The sequence below is a fragment of the Empidonax traillii genome, unplaced genomic scaffold (genome assembly GCF_003031625.1).
Source record: "Empidonax traillii isolate 1590-97213 ecotype Southwest subspecies unplaced genomic scaffold, ASM303162v1 scaffold770:size447908, whole genome shotgun sequence".
NCBI classification, from domain to species: domain Eukaryota; kingdom Metazoa; phylum Chordata; class Aves; order Passeriformes; family Tyrannidae; genus Empidonax; species Empidonax traillii.
In genome coordinates, this window is record NW_020955963.1 from 414,846 (window position 1) to 435,744 (window position 20,899).

The following is a 20,899-nucleotide window of genomic DNA, read 5'->3' on the forward strand; positions in this document are numbered from 1 at the left end:
AAAAAAAAAAAAAAAAAAAAAAAAAAAAAAAAAAAAAAAAAAAAAAAAAAAAAAAAAAAAAAAAAAAAAAAAAAAAAAAAAAAAAAAAAAAAAAAAAAAAAAAAAAAAAAAAAAAAAAAAAAAAAAAAAAAAAAAAAAAAAAAAAAAAAAAAAAAAAAAAAAAAAAAAAAAAAAAAAAAAAAAAAAGCTGCACATACTTTTCAGAATGGGGACAAGTAAGCACATGACTGGATTGTTTAGAAATTCTGAAACAGGAAGGTAATTAATAAAATTATTTATAAAGAAGTATATCTACAATATTTAATAATTTAAGGCTCACAAGAAACTAACATATCAATGATGACAGAAGTGTTCTGCTCTAGGGTTCAAAGCACCAAATTCACTTCACATACAGGATAACCAGATCTCTACTGATCACAAGTGGAAAACTCTGAAAGTGCTGATCTGCCAATGTTCCTAGTGCTTTAATGATGTCATATTTCACAGGAATAAGAAATCCCCTCTCAACCATAAATACACTCATACAAATATAAAATATATTGGAATTATTTCAATTTGAAACTACAGTACAAAAGCCCTCAACCTCCCTCCCCCCCCCCCCCAGTCCATTCATTCTCCACACATACATCCCCCCCCAACTCTTTAATACTAAACTTGGAGCAACTGAATTGGTTACAAATTACCCATTTAAAACCAACCACCATTTGCTAAAATAAGTTTCTACAAATTAGATTTTTCACTGTCATAATTTGCCAGCTCCTGCATCATGGAGTGTAGCTTATTCTTAGTCTATTTTAAAAATAGGTGACCCTTTGTGTCATGGAAAAAGAACATAAAAACATGTATTCCTGGAGGACTGCTCAGGACAGTGATCAATTTATAAAATATAGCCTGACTTTTAAAAAACTAATTGGTACTGAAAGAATAATTATAGTAGCAAGTTTCTGACACCAGAAAACCCTTCTGCATCTCTGGACTCTAACTCTCTCCTCTCCTTACAGGTCTGTTTCCCTGTTGGTGTCCAGACAGAGAGCGTAGAGGGATTTTCTGAGATCTACATTGCTTTTTGCTTTGATGGTGGCTTTTTCTATGGAGCTGGTGCCGTTGTTGAACTCCTCGCTGTTTTCCAAGTGCACAACAGATTTGTTCAGAGAGTTTGTACTGGCTCTTCTCTTCGCATCTGCCCCGGCTGTGCTGCCCTGAGCACTGCTGTGTTCATCCTTGAGGATAGACTGCTCCTCGTGATCGGTCTCCCGGTGGTAGAAGTAGTTGAAGTTGGACACGATGACAGGGACGGGGAGGGCGATGGTGAGCACACCTGCAATGGCACACAAGGAGCCCACAATCTTGCCCCCCACAGTGACAGGTCTCATGTCCCCGTAGCCCACGGTGGTCATGGTCACCACTGCCCACCAGAAAGCATCAGGGATGCTGGAGAAGTGAGACTCGGGGTCATCGGCCTCAGCAAAGTAGACGGCGCTGGAGAAGAGGATCACCCCGATGAAGAGGAAGAAGATGAGGAGGCCCAGCTCCCTCATGCTGGCTTTCAAAGTCTGTCCCAAGATCTGCAGCCCCTTGGAGTGCCTGGAGAGCTTGAAGATCCTGAAGACTCTGACCAGGCGGATGACTCTGAGGATGGCCAGGGACATGGCTTGCTGCTGGCCCCCTCCCCCATTGCTGCTGCCAGCCCCGGGCTGCTGCTGCTCGTGGGCCAGCTCGGTGCCCAGGGTGATGAAGTAGGGGATGATGGCCACGATGTCGATGATGTTCATGATGTTGCGGGAGAACTCGGGCTTGCTGGGGCAGGCGAAGAAGCGCACGAGGAGCTCAAAGGTGAACCAGATCACGCAGGTGGTCTCGATGATGAAGAAGGGATCAGCCAGGCTGCTGGGGGGCTGCATGGCCGGGGAGTCCCCGGCGGTGCCATTCAAACCTCCACCCTGTGGGGGCAGGGGCACAGGCAGCTCCCTCTCGTCCCTGAACTCGGGCAGGGTCTCCAGGCAGAAGGTGATGATGGAGATGAGGATGACCAGCACGGAGACGATGGCGATGGCCCGGGCTGAGCTGGAGCTTTCGGGGTACTCAAAGATGAGCCAGACCTGGCGCTGGAACTCGTTGCGGGGCAGGGGCTTCTCCTCCTCTTTGATGAAACCCTCGTCCTCCCGGAAGCGCTCCATGGCCTCCTCGCCCAGCTGGTAGAAGCGGATCTCGTCGGCGAAGACGTCGATGGAGACATTGACGGGCCGGCGGAGCTTTCCCCCGGACTGGTAGAAGTAGAGGATGCCGTCGAAGCTGGGCCGGTTGCGGTCGAAGAAGTACTCGTTGCGGAGCGGGTCGAAGTAGCGGATGCGCTTGTCCGGGTCCCCCAGCAGCGTGTCGGGGAACTGGTTGAGGGTGCCCAGCTGGGTCTCGAAGCGCAGCCCGGAGATGTTGATCAGCACCCGCTGGTGGTGCATGGAGCCCGGGTTCACCGCGGCCGCCGCCTCCTCCTCCTCGTCCCCCGCCGCCGCCATGGCCATGCCCCGGCGGTGTCCCCCTTCCTCCGGGGGTCCCACGTCCGCGCCTGGGCGCGGGGCTCGGGGCGGCGGCCGGGGCGGCGCGGAGGGGGCTCGTCTGTCCGCCGGCCGCTCCTCGGGGCCGCCCCCGCGGGGACCCGGCGGGGGCCGCTCGGGCTCCTCGTCCCCCGGCGGGGGCCGCTCCGGCTCCTCGTCCCCCGGCGGCATCGGCGGCGGCGCGGGCGGCGGGGCTCCCTCCTTGCCGTCGCTCAGCTGCGGCGAGCCCGCGATGTGCAGCAAGTTGCCCCGCCAGCGCGCCCGGCCGCCGGCGGCCGCGGCATCCTCGCCGCCCGCGATGGCCGTGGTGCCGCCGTTCTCCAGAGTCACCAGCGCGATCTCCATGGGCAGCAGCGGCAGCGGCAGCAGCGGCAGCGGCGGGAGGCAGGCGCGTCTGAGGCGGCGGGCATGCTGCGCTCGCCGGCCCCGCTGCCGCCGCCGCCGCCGGGCACCTCCGGGCGGCCGCGCTGCCCTGCCCTGCCCTGCCCTGCCCTGCCCTGCCCTGCCCTGCCTTGCCCTGCCCTGCCCGACCCGCCTCCCCTCACTGCGCGGCCGAGCGCGGCCGAGCGCGGCCCGGGGGAGCCGCCCGGGGACCCGGATATGAACGAGCGATCATTATATTATGGGCGCTTGACGTCAAAGAGGATCCCTCCTGCTCCGCGCCCCCGCGCAGCCAGCGCCAGCATCCCCCGGGGACGACCGGGATGCCGCGCATCCCATCCCACCCCATCCCATCCCATCCCACCGCGCCCCGCCCCGCCCCGCCAAAAAGGACCCGCGTCGGGGCGCGGGTGCGCTCTGGGAGCGGGTTTCAGTCGTGGGATGCCCACAGGTGCCGAGGGGATGCCCACAGGTTTGGCGGCGCGGGGAGCGCTCCGAGGATGGGGGAAGGCGGGCGCGGCGGGCACCTGTGCCCGGGAAGGATGGGGGGGCTGAGCTCGCCCTTCACCCCCCGGGGCACCCGCCCGCTTCCCCAGACCTCGCCCCCGCCCCCGCCGCGCCTGGGGATTACGGAGCGGCCCCCCACGCGTGGATTTGCTCGGTAAAGGGATTGGGCGCAGCTGCAAACCCCCACTCACCTCTAATGAAAATCAGCACCGACAGCCCGAGGGATTCCTGGCGCCTCTTGGCGTGTATCACCCCCCCCACCACCACCCCCTGCGTGCTTTTCCCAGTGGAATGAGAACAAAGGAAGGCATTGGGTATTTTTATTTAGCTTTGTGGTTGCTCTCCCACTCTCCTCCTCCCCCCCGGTTTCTCGTGGAATTAGTGCAGCTCCAAAAGGTGCTTCCCCAGCCAGCAGACAGCATTTCTACCTTCATGTGAGCATTTGCAAAGGGGGCTGTTCTTTCCCTCAGATGCATTCTTAAACCCACATCCAAGTCTGAAACATTTCTGTAAATGCACATTTTATTAGAGAAAAGGAATCCAAGCAGCTTTGCTTCAGTTACAGTTCAGTACTGCAATACATGTTAAGAACTCACTTTTTATATTCAAAGTGTAAAATCATCCATTCTACTCAAGGTCTACAGGTGAATATACTAAATATGCATATAAATACTGTAGGATGAGTACCTATATCCATGTACACCACTCTTGTGGAGTTTCTGGGTTTCTAACAAAATTGAGTGTAAATACTAAATTAAGTGAAAAACCATTTTGCTTTCCATTTGGCATCGCTGCAGTGGCATTTTTTCCTGAATCCCTATGGCAATATTCATAGCTCCATCAAGTAGTTTACAAAGATTCACCCTGCACAGTGGTTTTCCCTTAATTTAAAACATTGCCTCTGTGTGTGAAATATGCCCAAAGATATTAAAGGCAGTGCCAACATAGAAAACCATACTTGCATTAGATGTTTTCTGTAAGTGGTGATTTGCCCATGTTCTGTAATTTCCCTCTGAGAACTGAGCACAGAATCACAGACCTGTTCTGCCACCGTGCCAGTGAAGTAAAGGACCGCTTTCCTCACACAAATAATTCCTAGAAGCAAAATCACAGGTGAGTTTTCTAGAGCAGCCCCTTTGAAAAGAATGGCCCTGTGATTTAGAGCTATTTAATGGACTAGCAAAGTCCACACTAAATACAAACACACCACAGGCACACCTGTGCACCCCAACAAGTAGTGGCTGGTCTGTTGCCAAGGCATGTCAGGGATTATAACCAGAGAAGGGCTTCCACACTGCAAAATTAATCTGGTTTTCCAGCTCTGTCAGCTCCTATAATGCAAGGCCTTCTCCCTCCAAACGTTGCCTCAGGAATAATAGTATTTCAAGAGGAAACCTCCCCAGACATCTGTGATGGTGGGCACCACACAGAGCACAACGAGGGGCACAGAGGGCTGGTAAACTTGCTGCCTCTCAGATGGTTGTATCCATTCTGTCATTCCTTCATTAATAATAGGGAATGCCTGGGAGGGACTACACTGAATTTAAATTCTCCCTTCAAACCAAGTTTCTAGCCTGTCTAAATTGTGAGCACTGTGTTGCAGTGTTCACATCCTGAATTTTTGCAGGCAGATGGGATTATGCAAAAATGCCCAAATTCATCAGGATGAAAGCCTCCCAGAAAACCCTATGAAGAAAATGTATGTTATTAACTGATATCTCAGGAAATTTCAGCTCCTTGTAGAGCATGTGAGTAATTTGTGACTACTTACTTTGCAGCTTTACCAGTTCTGAGAATCCAGTATGGTATCTGCAGATGTGGGTACAAAGGAAGGGGAGAGAAAAGAGTGAGGAGAAAGTGGGAGGATGATGCTAAAGGGGAAGAAACATCTGCTCCAAGCAGGGAATTTTAAAGGGCAAGTTTTATTTAATAGCCTTCATTTTTTGAGTTTGGTGTAAACACCCCCAAACTCTCTGTTGAAGAGCCGTCCTACCAGCAGAAAGCCGAGGTACTGGAGAGAAAGGATGACATGCAGAATGGGGAAACATCTCAAGTGCTGAGATGTGCTGTTAATGTTTTAACCAGGTACTCCCTGATGGAGACTTTATTTGTCCCCAGTGATTCAGCCAGAAGCACTTCTACCCTGAGCACATGCACACATGAAATCAGTTCCTAACCCTCCAGCACATCCACACCAAAATTTAGCATTCTCTCCACCTCCCACTGCCACTCAGATCTCTTAATCCAGTTATAAGACCTGCTGTCCTGTCTCCTGACAGTGATGTTGCTTTTTTCCCCCCCCATTCTTCTTCACATGGTGCCATTAATGATTTATCCCACAGCCTCATTGGCAGGTTTTCTCCTGAGGCTGGACACGTGGGAGTCACCTGGCTAGGCAGCAGCAAGGGGCTGCCTAAATCCAGTCCTTTTAAGATTCCCTGCTTTACCAGCTGACACCTAGCAGAGGTTCATACGAGTTTTGGAGAAGAAACCCTGCCCAAGCTAGAGATTCTCTCTCACCTGAAGGCAGGCTGTACCCACAACCCTACCTTACCAACATTTCTATGGGGAGAAAACAAGGATCACATCCTTAAGCCCAGCAGAGCCATCATGTCAGGGATGTGAAAAATACGTGCCCAGAGAAGCTGTGGCTGCCCCATCCCTGGCAGTGTCCCAGGCCAGGTTGGATGGGGCTCTGAGCAACCTGGGCTGGTGGAAGGTGTCCCTGCCCATGGCAGGGGGGTTGGAACAAGATCATCTTTAAGGTCCCTTTCCAACCCAGGCCATTCTGTGACTCTACCTACACACACCCAAACACACCTACATACACACTGCACACCCTCTGGTGCCCCTGGCTGAGGACACCTTAGGGTCAACCAGTCTTTTCACAGACACCTCCTCCTGAGTGCCATCCCCACGACTGACAGTGAGTAGCAGCACCACAAAAATAAACACATCCAAGATGTGGAGCGATGCACACCGGCCTCAAAGCTTCATCTGCCCACGGCCCCCCTGCTCCTCTGTGGCAGTGGGACTCCCTGTGTCTCCCCACGGGAGACAGGGACCCCAAAATCGCACCTAGAGGGGCGACTCCTTTTGTTTTCTTCTCCCTGTGTTGGTAAATAACAGTGCCATTGTGGCAGATGGTGAGGAAATCGTGGGAAGCCCAGGAGACACCGAAGGGGTTAAAGGCAAATCCGTGCCCCCGCCACTTGGATAATTCCTCGCAGCCTGATCCCGTGTTGAGACGATTCAGGCCAGAGAGAGAGACTGCCACGGTCCCCAGGAGAGACCCCAGGGAAAAGACTCTGTATTTCCTGTTCAGGAGGATTAAGTACAAGGCCATTGAAAAAAAAAAAAATCACAGTAAACATCTGGATGCGAGCACTCCATCTATCAAGCCCTAATCCATGAAGTTATTCATTAATGAATTCAGCAAATTCACACTGTTCTATATTTAGGGTTGCTGGCTTGTAGGTGCTTTACATCTCTATCAACAGACTTTTATGTTTTTGTATGAAGCAATCTGCTGTATTCTGCTTTTGCTTGATTAATTGCTCAGAGTAATTCTTTGGTCCTTTAAAAAAAAAAAAACAACAAGCCACACACACACAGATCCATATTTTCTGATAACATATAAAAATCCAATAGTTATAACTCAGCTATGTTCCTGCCTTTGCTTTGCAATTTTAAGCCCGAGTTCCTCTGGAAACTTTCCATCACACGGGGATGGAAAAAACATTAAATAGTAATTGATTTTCTTTTCTGTATTTTGTTTTGATTAAAATGAGAATCCCTCTCATTTATCTTCAGACAGAAAGTAAGCATTGAATAAATGGTCTGGTTAATTCAGAAGTAATTTGATCAGAACATCCATAATTTACATTGACTGGAACAGGAGGAAAGATGCTGAGCACTAGCAGATATCAAGCTTGTTCATTTAAACAGGCTGCTTCCATTAGGCCTTACATCTTGTTCATGTAAACTACTCTGAGAACTACAATGACCCACATTTTATGAGGGGGAGACCTACACACCACTGTGCCCTTAAATGTCATCTGTTCAGCTCGAGTGACACCCCAGGCTGCTCACAGCCAACCCGGCCGTGGAGCTGAGCGTGTTGTTTCCCACACAACTGTGCCAGCTCCTTTCCAGAGGATTCTGCAGGCTTTGTTACTGATACTGGGGGAATCAGCATTGGGCCCAGAGGTTTTTACAAATCCAGCTGCCACAGGATGCTTTCAGTTCATCCTCGAAGCTTCAGGCTCTGCCAGAGAGCACGAGCCATCCAAACTTGCAGTTTACAATTCCCAGCCCTGTGGGAATGTGATCTTCAACTCCAGGGACTTGATCTGGGAGGGGAAATCCCACTCTGTGTCTTTATCTCCTGTCAAATTCCAGGGGCAGATACCTGTACTCCCAAGTTTTTGCTTTTGTTACAACAGGATGGCCCAGGTGGACAGTTCCAATTGTGGCAACCCAGTTTAAAATGGAATGGAGACAAGTAAGTGAACTCTAAAAGAATAAGGTATCAAGACCTGCAGAGCCCCTCAGATCCACCAATCCAATTTTATCTGCCCTGCTAGTGCAAATACTCCACACCAATATCTATTCCTCTGTGGTGTTTCTGGGCAAACTTAATCCCTCCTTATCAGTCAACTGAAAATACTTCATTTTAATCCTATGCCATCGAAGTGGCCCTGAAGAAAAGCTCTTACCGATTCAAAAATGCAAGATCAGGCCCCTCATTCAGGCTGTGAGGAAAAGGGACAGCAATGGGTAGATCAGAGGTCTAGGACAAATATTGTCAGTGGTGTCTGATTTAGGTGACCAGCCACTGATTTCAAGTTGTCAGGGGACAAATTCACACTTTTGTACTTTTGTTACCAGCTATGTGGCCAGTCACACTCCAGAATCCATTGCAGGAAGCTCTGTCATAAACAGATACAAATTAAGCTGCATAGTCTGCTTTAAAAAACAAACAAACAAAAAAAAAACCCCACAACAACAACAAAAAACCAAATAGATGGCATGTTTACAAATGTATATATTTTAAGAAGGAGTGGATTTGCAAAAGCATTGAGTAATCTCATTCATTTTTTTTTCTAATCTTTAGGCAGCTGTGAATTATGAATGAATCAAGGAAAATCGAAACATGTGATGCCTACTCTGGTATAAAATTATTAGTGAAGCCCTTGGAATTAGCAACTGGAACCTGAAAAAGTTTATGTGAGGTGAAACCGAGGTTGGGACCTACTCATGATCCCCCCATGTATATGAAAAGGAGCATTAGATTGCTTGGTAAGCACAGATAATTCACCCAGCTGCAGGAAATAATGCTCTACCATGACATCAGAGGGCAAAATGTACCGATGGTTTAAGCAGGAGAGGGTTGTAAGGGAGTATTTAAGTGGACAGGAGTAATGAAACAGCTTTACTTGCACTGGAGAGGCCCCAGGGGAAACCCTCAAAATGAGCACAGTAGGGGAGATACACTGCAGGTCTTTTTTTTTTTTTTTTTTTTTTTTTTCTGCCTTTCCAACCGAAGGGAAAAAGGAAGGACCCACCCAGAGGTTTGCTACTTAAAATTCTAACAAAAGCAGAGTTCCAATGTGCAAAAGCAGGACCCTTTATTTAGCAATTAGCACGGGGAAAGTATCTGACAGGGAGAAAACCAGCTCACACAGACATAAAAATGAGCCCTGCTCTGCTTTCCATACTCACCAGTGACAATCAGAAAAAAGAAAACTTCGTGGTTTAAAATCTGAATTTAGGCTTTTCAAAGCATCGCCACGTCAAAACTTCAATGGCATTTAACTGTCTGAAGATGAAAATAAGTGCAAAATTCTAGCTGTAATGGATTTAGGAGTAAAAACAAAGCCAATAAATGATATATTAAAGTCAGTGGAACTCTGCAGCTTTGCACTAGGCAATGAATTGACTTTTATACACTTTGTATTAATACAAATATTAGGTAGTGGAGGTGGTTGCTTATGGTGCTGTTAAGCTCTTTATGCTTGCTGAGAAGCAAAATTTTTTTAAAAAAATATTAAAAATAATAACAAAAATTGGAGGAAAAATGTTGTGAATAGGGAACCTCAGTCCATTCTTTCTAGTAAAATTATGGCACCTATAAGGAGCAATACCAAGTAGCCTTCATGCATTAAAAGTTCTCTGTTGTTATGAGAGCAACCAAAGGCAAATAAGAAAATGGTACATGGCAGTTCTTACTCCACTTCCTTAGGATGAAAGTGCTAAAAATGCCTTCTTTCACTTCAGGACAGTGAAGGCACATGTCCAGCCAGACAACATAATGCCCAGCTTCCTTCATGCTCGTGCTTACATAAAGATACACCACCAGGGTAAGCACCAGCTGTAATTCCCCCCAGTCCCAGCAGGAGCTTTGGGATGCAGTGGACAGCTGAGTGCATCCTGCATTCCCAGTGAGGTCCTGGCCACTTGGACACTGCTTGGACAAGGCTGGAGCCACATGGCCCTGCCTGATCTGGAGCAGCAAGCTGAGATAGATTTGTTAATGCAAAGAAACCCTCTACAGCCTAAGAAACGAGACAGGGGAGTTGTGGTTGGATGCCAGACCTTGGACAGTGATGGAAGGGAAAAAGACCTTCCTGTGCTGATTTCAAAAAGCCTGCTATGCTGGGGACTGCCTGGCTTAGCTTTGCCTCAGCCTTATTAAATGAGCTCCTCAATACCTTCATCCCTGGCTTTGTCATTCCTTTTCTCTCCCTACCTTGAGGTATTTGAAGGCAGCACATGAGGATCACACACACTCCCCACAACACATTTTTTTCCTGCAACCGCGTTACAAGCAGCAGGAATGTGCAAGTTCCTCAGCCTGTGCTCAGTGTCCTCCTTGGTTTTCCTTCAGATTTTCTTTAAGTGAGCTTGTCCTGCTTCCCCCTAATGTAGGTCCTGTAGTAGAAGCGTAGGAAGAGAGCCATGAGGCTGAGGATGTAGAGGAAGACCGCAGTGTTGAAGCCATCAGGGAACGGGCACTCTGTGAAGAGGTTGTAGGAAGAATGGGCAGCAATGGCCACAAACTGGCACTGGAAGAGGGGGGAAAAAGAAGCAGCCAGATTAGGAAGCTACCTGAGATGTAGCTCAGCTGACCACACAACTGCCACAACATCCTGGTAGTGCCCTCACTGAAGTTATGCCCAGAGCATCACCTGTTTGCCTCTCCTGACACCCCTGGAAAACCTGCCTTTCAAGCCCAGCAGTGTTTTCCCAACATGGAAAGGTGTCAAAGTGTCCATCAAACACTGAGGTTTTCCCACTGCTGCAGGGGTCAGGTTTGGAATCCAGCCCCTCCTGCAAGGAGCAGATCACTGCCCTTGTGCCACTCCTTTGCCACGGGCAGAGAGATCCTGGAATACGGAAACTAGAGGTTTCCTCCCCGGTGGTAATCAGATTATTATGCTCATGAAGATTTTGATTTGCATTTTAGCTTACAGAGAGGAATTACTGATACTACCTTTATTCATTTAAACATTAATCCTCTTTTTTTTTTTTGGTATATTGCTAAGTGACCTGTCTCAAATACCATGAAGCACTGAGTTCTACCTGACAAAAAGGATGTTAAATAAAAATTTATTTCCTGTGCTATAATTCACGTAACAAACACCTCTTCATCTTTTGCAATGCTTTTTTGGTCTGCTTTGCCATGCAGGATAAGTAAGAACTCTGGACCAGCCTTTACTGCACACTGGTTTATATATATATATATTTATACCCTATTCCTCTTCTCTGGTACTTGAATACTTTTTGTTTGCATAACTTCTTTTTGTGTGGAAATAACTCTTCCACAATCACTGCTCTTGTCTGGAACATTGCATTTACGGTGTACCTTTGAAAAAAACACAGGGTTTCCAGAATTTGTCACCTCTTCATAGATAAGGGAAAGAAAATCCAAGGGGATTCTCTGCAGAAGGAGTTCAACTGTCTCTTTAACCTGCCTGTTTGCTTGCAGTCAGACAGACCTTTCCTTTTTGAAGGAACTGAATGAAGGCTGCCCAGTTTCCTGCCCTACTGAGAATCCAAAGTTTCCCCAAGTTACTGCCCCACACCTCCCAAAATCAAGCTGAGTTTTCAGGGCTCCAGAGAGGAAACATAAATGGAAGAAATCTAACTGAAGATCCACAGGGTTAACTTTTTTTTTCCTCTCCTTCCCACTACAAAGCCAGGGCTCGTTATTTGGTCACTGAAGGTCTCTTGTGAGTTTTCTGAAATTCAGCGCCAGGTTCACCATTCACAGTGGTACACGAGGACACCCAAGGACATGGTGATTTCTGAGGGCAGCAAACAAGGGCTGGGGCAGGGGCCATCACACCCAGCACAGGGAAAGGCAGGGATGGACACGTGGAACTAATTACCAGCTGCAGGATGGTCAGGTAGCGCTTCCACCACAGGTGACGGTGCATCCGTGGTCCCAGGCTGGCCAGGGCGTAGTAGCCATACATGAAGATGTGGACAAAGGAGTTCAGCATCCCAATAAAGAAGGCTGAGGAGTGAAGAAGTGAGGATGAATGAGAGACACACAGCCCATGCAAGACCAACCCTGTGAAGAGCTCACGGCCACCCTGGTGATGCTTTCAAAAAGCATCACATCACCCCTTCTGCATGAACCTTCAGTCCAGGCTCTGTCTTGGAAGCACGCCCTCTCCTTCCTTTTCCTTTCAGCATATAAAATCACAGATTCATGGAATGGTTTGGATTGGAAAGGACCTTAAAGACCATCTAGTTCCAGCCCCCTGCCACGGGCAGGGACGCCTTCCACTAGACCAGCTTGTTCAAAGCCATGTCCAACCTGGCCTTGAACACTGCCAGGGCTGGGGCATCCGAATATATCCAGCCCATATCCAGACTCTGGAGACAGAGAAGAGCTTCAGAGGCAGAGGAGAGAATTTTTTACCTTCTGACCCAAACATTCCATGACATTCCGGTGTCAACGCCACGTGGCCGAAATGGCTCCCCAAAAAGGAACACCCCAGCCTCTTGTACCTTTGGAACCAGGTGAGCTTCCTACCTGCCAGTCAGCCCATCTGCACAGCTAATGCTACCTCCACAGCCCCCCTAAAAAACCCCTGAAATGCTAGGTTTTCTGACATACCTTGTCCTCCAGGCACATATTTGACCCCTGACCACCAGTTGAACAGCATAGAGCCGTGATGGTACACGTGCAGGAAAGTCACCTGCTCCTGTTTCTTGCGCAGAATGAAGAAAACCTGGAAGAAGCCAGACAAAAGAAAACCTCGAGTCGGTGTGTTTAGACTAAATATTCCACAGTAAAAGGTTACAAAAATAGCTAATGGTGATTCCCAGTCTCCCAAACCCAAAGACAAGCAAATCAGACAGCAGCAATTCCTTCCTGGAAAGAAGCTCTTGAGGAAGCCTTGGAGCACAATACCCAGCCGTGCTGCTGGGCTCTCACAGGCCCAACACTGTCAAAAAAAGCAGCCTGCAGGAGCTGAGCCCTCCTCTTTAACAGCATCAGCCTTCACTCCCACAAACAGGCAGAGCACAACACGCCAAATCAGCTCTCGCTGAAAAGCGCCGAGCAAATCAATACAGGATCAGCCGGGGACATTTAACTTTTGGCACCCTGCCCCTTTCTGACAAGGAAGCGATTTATTTCCAGCACCAATCCCGCCACGGAGCTCTGAGCCCTCCTTACCGTATCCAGCAGCTCGATGACTTTGGAGAAGAAGAACCACCAACACACTCTTGCCATCTGCTGGGCAGCACAAAGCACTGCGGTTAGACCGTCATCCAAAATCAGCATATTTTCAACCATGCAGGATGTGAACCCTGCCCACTCGGGAACAGGAAAAACTAAAGAGTTCTTTGGGGTTTTTTTGTTTTGTTTTTTTTTTTTTTTTCCCTCTGTTTTGTTTTGGTTTTGCCTGATAGCAAATATCTGAAAAGCTGAAAGGATAATATCCAGGCTTGCATCTCTTCAGCGCCTGGTTACATCTGGAAGCGAAGTGTGGGAGCTCTGAATTCTAACTGGAAAAAAAACCTCATGCAGCATTTTGGAAAGCTGAAGCTGGTGTGACCCAACCCCCCCCCACCGTGATGACTGGACAAGGAATAATTTTAGTCACATCCCCATGCTAAAAGAAATGTTGGGTAAGATTTATGTCACGCAAAGTTGAGGATGTAAAAATTGGTTCTCTTGTTGAAAGCAATCACCCAGAATCCTTACAATCCATGCAAAGAGTCACATATATTTCAGAGGTAATTTGAAATATCTATAATAAAGAACCATCTTCAGAATGCAAAATCAACCTCTCTGCAGTGATCAAAGAGCAAGCTTAGATGGCTCTGCTGACTGATGATGATTAATTTCAGAGAACTAAAGCGAAACGCAACTGTTAAAGCAGATAATTTAGTGATATAGGTTTACAAGCAATAAATTGGAGTAAAAGCCTTCTTAGGCATGCAAACTGCTCTTTATGAAGAAAATTATCTGCACACCCATGGGAGCCTAAGACAAGTTTTCTGCAGAACTGTACCCGCATTCCCAGTTCACTCTGGCTGTAATCCACTGGCTGGCACAGGTAGCTGTAGTTGCCCAGGACTGAAGTTACCAAAAACTGAAACAAAGGAAAAGCAATAGAAATCAATTTTCTGTTCAAATCCATCTGTGGCAAAAAGATATGCATATTAATGCTAAGGTAATAAGAGTATTAATCTAATTCTCACTAACAGAAAATCCATGTAATTTATACAGCTGAGCAAATAGTAAAAACCTAAAACAAGGCACTTCACATCCTTGTGGGAATCTCAAAAAGAAAATTTGGCCTGGGCATGTTTGTAACTCTTTATGTAATCACTGGAGTTCTCAAAATTACTTCATCAGGAATCCTGAATTCTACTCAGGTGGAGTAGCGTTTGCTCAAAGAAAACAAAAAACAAACAAACAATTTGTGTTAATGTAAAAATTGTGATACAAACTAAAAGGGAATATTTGTCAACATCAGGATGTTTTTGGAACCTATTTGGCTGTGTTCCCTTGAAGAGTGTCTCTCCCTCTCACAGATGGGTGCCCTCACCAGCCAGTCACGAAACAAAATGAGGTTCCACGCCCTCAATACATCCTGTGTCCAATGGGGAGCTCTCAACTCTCAGCTCATTCATCCAGGAACCTTTCAGTGTTCATTTTATGAATGACAGGAGGACTGAGAAGCGGGAGGGAAGGTGGCACAGCGGGGCAAGACTGCTCCTCTTGCGGCAAAACACGGGCACGGCCGAGTCAGCTCCCACTCCCTTCATCAGAGTCCATCAGCAAAAGCCATTTCAAACAGTTCTGGCTTTCAGACCCTTCCCAGGTGCTTGCCTAGGAGCCAGTGCTGCCTCCTCACCTCGTGGAACATGTAGGTGGACAGTGCCATCATGGCCAGGTTGTAGGCCAGCAGCAGCCCCCTCAGCTCCAGGGGTCTGCGCCGCCGCATCAGGAGGGGCCCCAGAGCCACCACCAGGAGGTAGGAGGAGAAGACAAGTGTGACTGGAAGGGGAGAGTAGACCAGCGGCCATGGGTCTGTCCTGGGATCTGTAAGGCAAAGCACACAGCCAGAGCTGGCACCTCCCACACCCTGCAGGGCAGGTATCTGTATTTAAATTCCTGAAATTCAAATCCTGAAACATTTACAGCCTGAGCATCATGCCCAATGTCCTTCTCCTGCCAAAGCCACCATGCAGACCTGCCATTCTACCTTAATGGCATTTTTGGCTTTTCCTTACATCCAGAGACCCAACAGAGCCCTTCAGGACCAAACTGGACTGTAGAACCTCTAGCCATTGAAGATTTGCAGTCTCCTCACGGTAAAATATCAAATTAAAGACTTAAAGGGAAGTTTGTTATCATGGAGAAATCTGCCAGGTGAGATAAATGTGGGCTCCTGTGAGGACCGTGTTCCCTCTGGGTTTGTTGCTGATCATGCTACTCGTGCAAAAATTCCTGTTTAAACCAGCATTTCTACCTACCTCCACTTTCAAGAACCCAGTTGTAGAATTCCTGAGTTTTCTGCCAGGCTGAAGCCATCACAGGTCCTGGAAAGAAATTATAATTAGCATCCTCAGGATCATATTAACCCCATTTATCCCAGCCTTGACTGAGTCTTAACTAAGGAAGCTCCTTAGACAAAGGCTCAGGACCACAGCTAAAGGGAAAGAAAAGAGATTGCTTTCTAGGAACTGAAATTTTAGACCAGGATTAAAGTCACATTTTAAAAAAGGGAGGAAGAGAACCCTGTGCAGCAATTAACTATTTTACTTCCAGATTTTATTTATTCGATCAAATTAATTTATTATTTGATTTTGATATTTTGTTGAGGTTTCACCTCCAAAAAATACTCTGAGTAGCTGCCTGTGAACTACCAGAGCCAGGAGCTTCGTGTACCACACTGGGAGATCAGTCACACGATATTTTGTGTAAAGCATTGTGGTCACAACTTTCCCATGGGGGCACACACCAGGTGGCATCACTGCATCCTTCTGCAGGCATTCTTGGATATTCCCGATGCTAGAAGGCAGTTAGTGTGAATTCAGTACCGCTGCAGCTCCAGAGGTGTTAACAGAGCTGCAGTTTGTTCTTTGGCTTTCTGAGGCCCATCTTATGCATTAACTTTGTTTTATCTTGTATATACTCTATAATTTATTATAATAAAGTAGAATACTCGTATATCTTATGATGCTCCTCCTCTTCCCTTCTTTCCTTTAGCAGGGAGACATTTTCAGTGTGGAAGTTCACTTAGAAGTTCACCTGGAAAACACTTTACTGCAGTTACTTTCAACAGCTCTTGTTATCTGATCCAGCTCTCTCCATCAGCAAATACACAGGGCCAGGTCCCTCCCAGTCTCATCTCCTGCTGGTACTGAGAAAAGCACATTTTCTCCCTTGAATTCTCACAGATTTAACACGCCCCTGCACACACAGGTGACAGAGACTTCTCCGAATTTTTCTTCTCAAATTTCTCTCCCGCAGCCAACTATTTTGGCTCCCCTGACACACCCAGCAGGTCCCACCCCCATCCTGACACACAGACATGCCCCTATAACCCGGGCAGAGCCTGCCAGCGCTGGGATTACCCGGGGACTGTCAGCTGGCTCGGAGTCAATCCAGCGGGGATTTCACACGGTTAAACGCCCTCAGACAATCCGCACAACATTCCAGCTCACTCCCCTTCCTTTCCCTCCCTCCCAAAGTGCAGAGAAAGCCCAGGAAGAAGGAGCAGACTCACCCCAGCAGCGCGGCTGACTCTGAGCATCCCTCGCTGGTCCCCTCTCTCCGGGTGCCCGCAGAGGCAGCAGAACCAGGAGCTGCAGGCACCGTGCTCGGCTTGCTTCTCCACAGGTGAGGTGAGCTCATCACCTGCGGGGTCCCGCACGGCTGTGGTGGATCTTCAAGCCTCCTGGGCGTGGATCTTCATGCCTCTTATCCAGGTGTCCCAGCAGCAGCGCCACCAAAACCCCACGGCGAGCTGCGGGCGCTGTGCTGTCCGTCTCGTAACTTCGCCAGAGCAGAGGTTACATCACAATCTCCTCCCCCACCCTCTCCTGCCTCTCCCCACATGATCTCTCAGATTAGGGGACTGGTGAAAGGAGGGAGTAGAATGCGGAAGAGGACTGGGATTCCACAGGAGGGAACCGCTGACCTTTAGTGTCACGCCTGGGAGCCCGGCCAAGTGGGAACCAGGCCAGCATCTCTTCTGCAGGTTCCTTCAGGACGTGCCATGGCAGCTTTGCAAACAGGAAAAGATGAGGGGGTCGTGCCTGGAAACTGGTCTGTCTGGAGCCCTCCTTCAGTCCATCACGAGGGGCTGTCAGCAAGCCTTTTGTGCGCTCAGAATATGTGCAAACCACCAAAGGAGGGAGCAGAGAACAGTGGGAATATTCACTCACTCACACTCACTCACTCACTCACTCACTCACTCAGGGGAGGCAGAGAAAACTCAGCTGGAGTCACCCCTCATATCCAGCCCCTGTCCCTGGGGGGAGTCACATTTTTTTGCTTTTAAAGGTACTTGAAAACCCTTATCGTTTTCAAAGATACAGGAAAATATTTTGAGGGATTTGACAGCGATACCAAAAGTCCCCCACTGCGATCTCCAGCAGCCACACCAAGGGAAAATGCAGAGAGCCAGCAGGTCCAGTCCGTGAGTGCAGTGACTCAACCCCATGTGGAGGTGCCAAGGCAGAACCAGCACCCTGGAACCCAATCCCCACCCACCAGAGCTCAAAGCCGAGTGATGGGGTCACCAAACTTGGTCACTGGGGTGAACCTGCCCCTGGGGTGTGGATATGTCCTTTAATTTTTCCAAGTGAGCACAGTTTATTAGCAGAACTCCCCCCAAAAAACGAGGGTAGCCCCATTTCTCATACCGTTGCCATGTGCCCGTCATCAGATGCATCACAAGCGTTTCTGGAGGGCAAAGCACCAAAGATTAGCTTCTGAAAGCAGCTTTGGGAATTAGGCATATCATGTGGTAGCAGTTTTTCCCTGGACCACATCACTTGTTGATGGTGCTGGACAGTTACTGTGTTTCCATGATGTGTGGAAACTATGAAAGAATTTGAACAGATGCTTTTTGGGAAAGGTGATTTAGGGTGAAGGGTTTGAATTTTGGGGAGTCAGAAGGGCAATCCAGTTTAGGGAAAGATTTGACTGGCCTTTTAGTACCGTATTGTTGATCCAGGGTTGTGTTGATTCTGGTTCAGGGAGACAGTGATGGTGAATTTTACACACTTCTTTTTTTTTTTTTTTTCTGAGCTTCCTAAAAGGTTGAAGTTTTCTAATTGCTCATGAACCAACTGGTTCATTTCTATAGTGTTGGTGCCCCAGTCCTTAAAAAGATTCAGCGATTTATCTGTGTGAATCAGGGGAAGAAATAAATCAGACCAGCCCTTTCTATCTCTTACATGAAGATGGGACTGTACTTTTTTAATATGTCTATCTGGTAACCTCAAATAATGTTTGCTGAGCTATTCATATTGATGTAGAAGACTCAGCATTACAGACACAAACTTTTCCATCAAACTTCTTTTTTACCCTGGTGAAAAAAAATCAGCTGAAGTGAATTTTCACCAATTTCATCTGGGGCAAAGTATTTTATTGTTCACATAAACTGGATTTTCTTTTTTTTTAAAAAAAAAATACCATGAAGCATATTTCATGTTTTAAAACCTGCCCTGTTCCTGAAGTATTCCCAGTGGTGCTGTTGCAGATGTTCACTAGCCTGGCTGGCAGATGGAGAGATGACATCAGTAACGTGGTACTTTTACACTCCAGGAATGGGTGCCCTTTGATGAATGAATGACAGTGAAACTGTGAGGGCAGCTCTGCAGGGACCACACACAAAAGCCTCAGGGCTTTCAGTTTCAGCAAAAACTCAATAGAAAAGAAAAAAAAAAATTGCTCCTTCACTGGAATAGTGTTAGGGAAGCTCTGAATGCCCAAGTGAATTTGGGTTTTTCATTCAGTGACTTGTCAAGAAAAAAGAGAATTTCAGGAACACGGATTCCAGCCATAGTAATAAGCAACTCCTTTGTGCACAGTGCATGACAGCTCAGAAAAATCCATCAGAGATTTAAAAGTTGGCATATTTTAGCTATTTTAAAACCTGCCTCTGTCCTGCATATTTTGTAGGTGTTTGCCACGAAATCATTATCAGTGACAAACACCAGCAGTAAAACAATTCTGAGGACTTCTAGACAATGCAATTTTTTTCATTTTAAAAGGACGAGTAATTTAACCTCTGCATGAAAGCGGCTTCAACGAGGTGTAAATGCCGGAGCCGTGGATGCCACAGGACAGGAAGGAAGGCAAAAAGCACACAAATCTCTTATTCAGCTCATATCTACACCTGCAATCTTGCTAAACAAGGTCTACAGCCTCCTATGAGATAATGCACGAGAAAGTCCAAACTCACATCTATGTAGAGCAAACAGGAGTCCTTAAGATGCACAGTGAAGCAGTTGAAGGAAGAAGCTCCTTCTGGCACAGGGATTCTGTTTCTCGATTGCCTCACTTATGCATCATTGCAACCAATTGCACAGACCCTTTGGAAGGTTTGGAACAGATTACAGGAAGAAAGATTTGGCAGAGGTACTGAGCAGCCTGTCTCTGTGCACAGGACTGGAAGATTACAGCAGCTCTTGTGTAAATTACGGTCCTGAAAACAAGAATGTTAATTTTACCAGCAGAGATTTTTCCTCCGCGTGCGAAATGTGAAGTTTATTCTGAAGTCTCAAAAAAGTCACTCAGCCTCAGTCCAGAATTCCCAAAAATCTCCTAAGCCTAGAGAACTCAGAAACCTTTGGCTTCCATCTCCAAATCTACTGTTCATTCAGCATGTCTTGAATCAGCGTTGTTTCAGAGTTTCACTGTGACTGGCAGGGAGAAGTGACTTCATGCTGATCCCAAACATCATTTGAAAACCTCCCAGAAACGAGCTCAAAAATGTGTCTTGACCAGCTGGGTAATAACAGCCTCTTACTAAAAAAAAATCAAGCAGCATATGGATCTCCAAACCCAGAACCACCTCATAGCATCTCCAATATGCCTGAGGCAGGGGCAGAACACACATTTAATTCCTGATATAACCAGTGAAGCATCCACGTAATGAGACTACAGTGCTGTGGCTGTTTGATGTGAAATGGTGATCCCTGCCTCTTGTTTTCCCATCTGCAATCAAGGGAATAGAAAATCTTTATAAAAACTCTCTCTTGGTAATACTTCAATGCTTCAGTCCTTCTGGGAATTTTCCTCTTCCATTTCACTCCCACACAAACCCACCAACAGCACTGAACTGAGAAATTAACTCGGACCAGCTGTTCCTGAGGAGGGGAAAGTACATCCTGGAACTTGCCACTGAACACCCACTGCCCTTGGAGAAGGGATTCCCTCTTCCTCTGCCTCTCCCCTACCTTCTGATGTCCCTCCACCCTCTGCACCGCCCTGATCAAACAGGCCAGTCAAACCAGGGTTCACTTCAGAAGCTGAAGAGAGATACAGAGATGTTGTGCAGGCCACCTGCAAACGATTGGGAAAGAGGATGCTCCTGGAACTGAAATGCTGCTGTTAAAAGAAGATGATGTGCCTTTGGGTTTTACAATCAGGTGCTCTGCATTACCACACCAACATCTGTCAGCCTCATGGCGATTCTGAAAGTCTAAGGCATCCTTCCCTCTTCTTGCTGACCTGGGAGACACTTGTATCATGTCCCCACTAAATTAGTCTTACTTACTTCTCTCTGTGATGGTACCATGTTTCCATCCCCCTCTGCTCCAGCCCCACACCTGCAGAAACCTCCCCACAGAAATTAATAAGGCTGCTGTCTCTCACTCCTCCTCATCATCAAATCTTTCACTCTAATTGTGGCTGAAAATCCCTGACAGGTGGTGGTGAGCAGGCAACTGCCAAACCAGGGTGTGATGTC

At 47.5% G+C, this 20,899-nt stretch overlaps 2 protein-coding genes across 4 annotated transcripts; both read right to left on the reverse strand.

The window, feature by feature from the left end:
* Positions 1-168: 168 nt before the first annotated feature.
* Positions 169-2,897, reverse strand: KCNA5 (potassium voltage-gated channel subfamily A member 5). The gene has a single exon (XM_027901296.1). It carries the CDS (start codon positions 2,895-2,897, stop codon positions 996-998), a length of 1,902 nt encoding a protein of 633 aa, XP_027757097.1. The 3' UTR covers positions 169-995.
* A 1,192-nt stretch (positions 2,898-4,089) lies between these two features.
* Positions 4,090-15,505, reverse strand: LOC114066535 (elongation of very long chain fatty acids protein 4-like). 3 transcript variants are annotated; one of them, XM_027901298.1, is made up of 7 exons: positions 15,447-15,505; positions 14,825-15,012; positions 13,976-14,056; positions 13,135-13,191; positions 12,571-12,685; positions 11,834-11,961; positions 9,220-10,507 (listed from the first exon to the last, which is right to left on the reverse strand). In XM_027901298.1, the coding sequence occupies exons 1-7, from the start codon at positions 15,502-15,504 to the stop codon at positions 10,337-10,339; spliced, it is 798 nt and encodes a 265-aa protein (XP_027757099.1). In that variant the 5' UTR covers position 15,505; the 3' UTR covers positions 9,220-10,336. The 3 variants fall into 3 exon arrangements, with proteins under 3 accessions (XP_027757100.1, XP_027757099.1, XP_027757098.1); XM_027901297.1 differs by having other exon boundaries at positions 13,135-13,194; XM_027901299.1 differs by lacking the exons at positions 9,220-10,507; positions 11,834-11,961 and adding an exon at positions 4,090-4,535 and having other exon boundaries at positions 13,135-13,194.
* Positions 15,506-20,899: the final 5,394 nt, after the last annotated feature.